Here is a 5,913-nt window from a genome sequence, read left to right on the forward strand (position 1 = left end):
CAGCAAGACTTGAATTCAAAATCAACGTAACCTCCGGTTACTAAAACACAGCAAGCAAAGGACCCTAATGAATAGTCGGTTGAACATGAAGTACGGGAGGATCCTCCACCTTTCCCGTCCAGGCCAAAGAAGAAAGATGATAGTAAACAATTTCAGAGGTTTCTGGATGTTCTCCGACAGTTACACATCAATATTCCCTTAATAGAAGCTCTGAACAGATGCCAAGCTATGTGAAATTCCTCAAGGGTATACTTGATAACAAAAGAAAGATCAGGGGAAATGAAATAGTTGCATTAACATACGAGTGCAGTGCGCTGTTTCAAAATAACATCCCTACCAAAATGAAAGATCTTGGGAGTTTGACATTACCCTGCTCAATAAGGGGAAAAAAGGTCGGGAACACGCTGTGTGATTTGGGGGCAAGTATAAACCTAATGCCCTTGTTGATCTTCAAGAAGCTAAATATCAGCAGCGCAAGACCAACCACGATTACATTACAGTTGGCCGATAGATCGATAACGCATCTCGAGGGAAAATTAGAGAATGTACTCGTGCAAGTAGATAAGTTTATCTTTCCTGCTGACTTTATCATATTAGATTATGAAGCTGATAGAGAAGTGCCTATCATCTTGGGTCGCCCATTTCTTGCAATAGGGCAAGCACTGATCGATGTACAAAAAGGAGAACTCACCATCAGGGTTGACGATCAGCAAGTGAAGTTCAATGTTCTCAATGCATTGAAATACCCAAGCGATATGGAGAATTGTCAGTATGTTGAGGAATTGCAGGAAGAACCTTGGCACGAACCCCTAGAAGAATTGAAGGAAGAAGATTTTGGAATCGGCGCAATATGGGAGGAAAATTGTGCCCCAATTCAAATTGAACAGATTTTGAAACGATCAAGTTATCTGAGCGAACATTGCAATGCACTAAGCCATCCTTGGAAGAACCACCCGTGCTAGAGTTGAAGCCGTTGTCGATGCACCTCAAGTATGCTTATTTGGTAGGAAATAACACGTTACCAGTTATTATATCTACCTCGTTGAGTAAAGAGAAGGAGGATGCACTTATCCAGATCCTGAAAAATAACGCAAAAGCCTTGGATGGACCTTGGCGGATATTAGGGGGATCAGTCCTTTGTATTGCATGCACAAGATTCATCTTGAGGAAGGAAAAACGGGATCTGTAGAGAGGCAACGTCGTCTGAACCCTACCATGAGGGAGGTTGTGAAGAAGGAAATAGTGAAGTGGCTTGATGCAGGCGTCATTTACCCTATATCTGATAGTAGCTAGATAAGCCTAGTGCAGTGCGTTCCGAAGAAGGGGGGAATGACAGTCGTCACCAATGACAAAAATGAATGAATCCCACAAGGACAATTACGGGGTGGAGAATCTGTATGGATTATCGCAAATTAAATCTGGCCACTAAAAAAGACCACTTCCCACTCTTTTTTATTGATCAGATGTTAGGCAGACTTGCTGGGAATGAATTCTTCTGTTTTCTTGACGGATACTCAAGGTACAACAAAATTGCAATTGCACCGGAAGACCAAGATAAGACAACCTTCACGTTCCCATTTGGTACGTTTGCATTCCGTCGCATGCCGTTTGGACTCTGCAATGCACCAGGTACTTTCCAACGATGTATGATGGCGATATTTTCAGATTTCTTGGAGGAGTCAATCGAGGTATTTATGGACAATTTTTTAGTTTTTGGCAATACTTATGACTCCTGTTTATCTAATCTTGAGAAAGTCTTGAAGAGATGTGTGGAAACTAATCTTGTTCTAAACTGGGAGAAATGCCACTTTATGGTTGAAGAGGGAATTGTGCTAGGTCACAAAATATCAAAGGCAGGATTGGAAGTCGATCAAGCGAAAATCGATGCAATTTCCAAGCTACCACCATCAGTAAACGTGAAAACGCTTAGGAGTTTTCTGGGCATGCAGGATTTTATCGAAGATTTATCCGTAACTTTTCTCAGATCGTAATGTCCCTAAGCGCGCTCATTGAGGCTGACCGTGAATATGATTTTGATGATGCGTGCATTGAAGCGTTCCACACACTGAAGAATGCGCTCATCACCGCACCCATTCTGATTGCGTAGGATTGGACGCAACCATTTGCGTTAATGTGTGATGCTAGCGGATATGGAGTGGGCGCAATTTTGAGTTAGTGCAAGGACAAGGTTTTTCATCCTATCTACTTTGCTAGTAAAACATTAAATGATGCGCAGGAGAATTATACAACCACGGAAAAAGAAATGCTCGTGGTGGTATTTGCACTGGAGAAATTTCGACAGTACTTAATCGGAACAAACGTTGTGGTGTATACTAATCATTCTGTGATCAAATATCTTATGACAAAGAAGGATGCAAAGCCGAGACTGATATGGTGGGTGTTATTCCTGCAAGAGTTTGACCTAGAAGTTAAGGACCGGAGGGGCACCAAGAACCAAGACGCTGATCATCTGTCATGATTGGAAAATTGCGAGGTTCAGGAGAAAGAAAAAGACATTGAAGAAAGATTCCCTGATGAGTTGCTGATGTCGGTAGGCATTAATGTTCCATGGTATGCGGACATTGTGAACTTCATCATTTGCGGCCAAGTACCAGAGGACTATACTTACCAGCAGAAGAAGAAGTTGAGACATGACATCAAGTTTTATTTCTGGGATGACCCCTTCCTATATTGACTTGGACCTGATCACATTTTACGTCGATGCATTCCTGAGCATGAAGTCAAACACATTATGGAGCTTTGTCATGAGTCCCCTTATGGAGGACATTTTGGGGGGTAACGGACCGGCGCAAAGGTCCTACAGAGTTGCTATTTTTGGCCAACACTGTTTAAGGATGCCCATGCTCACGTTGTGCAGTGCGATAGATGCCAGAGAACGGGGAACACGTCTAGAATGAATGAAATGCCTTTGACATCAATCTTGGAGATTGAATTATTTGATGTATGGGGAATCAACTTTATGGGCCCATCGCATGTGCTAAGAATGATGCTGCCACGGTGGCGAAGTTTCTCAAGAAGAATATCTTTGCCCGATACGGAACGCCCCGGGCCTTAATCAGCGATGAAGGCTCACATTTCATCAACCGTATAATCACCAACCTGTTGACTAAATTTAACGTCAGCCATAGAGTTGCAACCGCTTATCACCCACAAACCAATGGGCAGGCAGAGATTTCTAATCGAGAGATCAAAACTATCTTGGAGAAGGTAGTCAGTACCTCCAGGAAGGATTGGTCACCCAAACTCGATGAAGCGCTGTGGGCATATAGGATTGCCTTTAAAACTCTAATCGGTATGTCTCCATATGCCCTAGTCTTCAAAAAGCTTGTCATCTGCCTCTCGAATTGGAACACAAGGCAATGTAGGCATGCAAGAAGCTGAACTTTGATCTAGTAAGTGCGGGGAAAGTTTGAAAAGTTGCAACTGAATCAGTAAGACGAGTGGCAAAGAGACGCTTAACAAAAATGCCAAGTGATGGGGCATAAGATTGCGATGCCAGAATAGAATGCGAGATGCATTGCCATAAAACTTGTAAAGAATACAATGTATTCTAATCTTATGCATAACGCATGGATGAATGATGACCTTTATTTCTTTTATGCGATACTACTCTAGATATGGGTATAAAATGAGAATCTTGTAGTATACATACGTTGTCACAACTTCCTTGCATTGGAACCAAGTATATCATCCACCAAAGTTTCTCGGTGTGATCTGAGGTCGAACAGCAAGGACTGTTTGAGGTTATTGCGTTACATTTGTCGATATATGCGACATGGGTTTTTTCAATTCATAAAAAGGTTGTGTGTACAGGTATTCAAAAATGCGATAAGGTAAAGATAAGCGATAAAATGCAATAATAAAGTAAATTGCGATAAAGTAGAGTGCGATAAAATAAACCTAAGCTATGATGATACATGATACAGGTTTCATGATACAAGGTACTAGGTTGAGACTGATTGTGAAGATTATACAAAGATCCTGTTATGAGGTGGCAAGTCCTATGTGTGAACAGAAAGGAGAAAAGATAATTAGTACAAACATCGCAAGTTCCTTAATTGCGTTAAAGGCATAAGTATGGTTCCGCTTTTCCCTTGGTGTACACCTCTCGGTTATCGGCCGCATTCCCACATCTCTGTGGTGAAACAGGGATAAACGTAATGAATGCAAGGTTGCTTCCATCTCTGAAGTACTTCTTGCTTTAGTTAATGCATTCTTCTAACCTTCTCTCGATAGATCAGAACGACATCTTCACTTATTCTCTCACAGGTGAAGATGTTGTCTAGCATGCTTTAGCTAAACATCTTTATTTCTTTAGCACATATTAAGTTACTTGTTTAATTCATATTAATCACTAAGAGATTAAGAAAACATCATGGAGAAATTGATTTCTGGAGGAACGGAAATAGACAGAGAAGTGGAAATGGAAATGATCAAGACATTCAATAATACTATTTAGCGTCTGATACATGGTTGTGAATGAAGAGATTAAGAAAATTAAATACACTTGATGAATGAGAGTCAGAAACAAATACAAATAAGCGCCAATGTCTTGGCACGGATCTGGAATGCAGAATCGCTTGCCGGCGTTGATGGAGTGAATGGAAGAATGAGCTTCCCTCTCAGGGAGATCCTATTCATGAGGTCCATGAAAACTTCTGGCGCATTCGTTAAACCGACACTAAAAAATCATAGTGCCCATACCTCATCGTAAATGCTTTCTTAGAAATATCTGATTCCCTAATCTTCAACTGGTGGTATCTTGACCTCAAATCAATCTTAGAGAACACTGCTGCTCCCCTTAACTGGTCAAACAAGTCATCAATGCGTGGTAGAGGATACTTGTTACGTATCGTGACCTTGTTTAACTGCCTGTAATCAATGCATAATCTGAGGGTACCATCTTTCTTTTTTCACGAATAACACTGGAGCTCCCCAAGGCGATACACTAGGCCTGATGTATCCCTTGTCAACTAGTTCTTGTAACTGCACCTTCAGCTCCTTAAGCTTACTCGGAACCATTCTGTACGGCGCCCTTGAAATAGGTGTTGTTCTTGGTAACACTTCAATAGTGAACTCCACCTCTCTATCAGGTGGCAAACCTGATAGATCAACTGGACAAACATCAAGAAATTCGTTCACTACAGGAACATCTTCTGGTTCCAGCTTTTCTTCTTGCACCTCTACTACGTGTGCAAGAAACGTTGTGTAATGCTTTCTTAACAACTTCTCAGCTTTCAGAGCTGAAATCAAACTCGTAGGAATAATCTTCTTCTCACCCCTGAAAACCACTTCAGCCAAACCTGGTTTCCTAAAAGTCACTTCCTTCCTATGGCAATCCATAGAAGCATAGTGAGTGAATAAGAAATCCATTCCCAAAATTACATCTAATGCCTGCAATAGTGGAAGAAGATCCACTAGCATACTGAGACCTTCTACTAAAGCCTCACAATCACGCAGTACTTCATTGACTAATAAAACGTCACCAACTAGAGTGTATATAACTAACCCCTCAGATAAAGGCTCTAGCAACCTATTCAGCTTAGTTAGAAACATACTAGAAACAAAGGAATGCGTAACACCTGGATCTAATAAAACACGTGCAGGTACATTACAAATAAAAATCGTACCAGTAATCACGTCTGGTGCATCCTCCGCTTCCTGTTGAGTCATATTTTCCCTAGCTTGACTTAGTGTCTCCCCACAACTACCCTATCTACTTTGCCACAATTGGTGCTCTTTCATGCAGACACTGAGACTCTCGGGCCTGCTCAACTGTGTGGGACTCAATGCCCTAGTCCCTCTTAGAAAACTGCTGCCTCTCGCTGTGACAAGTCTCTCTTTGAGAAATGGACCTGGCTATACCCTATCGCTAACTGGTAGACACACACC

General features: G+C 41.6%; 1 protein-coding gene across 1 annotated transcript; it reads left to right on the top strand.

The window, feature by feature from the left end:
* The first annotated feature begins 218 nt into the window (after positions 1-218).
* LOC120071976 lies at positions 219-962 on the top strand. The gene has a single exon (XM_039024406.1). It carries the CDS (start codon positions 219-221, stop codon positions 960-962), a length of 744 nt encoding a protein of 247 aa, XP_038880334.1.
* The last annotated feature ends 4,951 nt before the right edge of the window (positions 963-5,913 follow it).

Source organism: Benincasa hispida, chromosome 2 (assembly GCF_009727055.1).
Source record: "Benincasa hispida cultivar B227 chromosome 2, ASM972705v1, whole genome shotgun sequence".
In the NCBI taxonomy this organism is placed as follows: domain Eukaryota; kingdom Viridiplantae; phylum Streptophyta; class Magnoliopsida; order Cucurbitales; family Cucurbitaceae; genus Benincasa; species Benincasa hispida.

Excerpts from the sequence above, each read along its gene's own strand:
- LOC120071976 (XM_039024406.1), top strand. The coding sequence starts at position 219 with ATGCCAAGCTATGTGAAATTCCTCAAGGGTATACTTGATAACAAAAGA.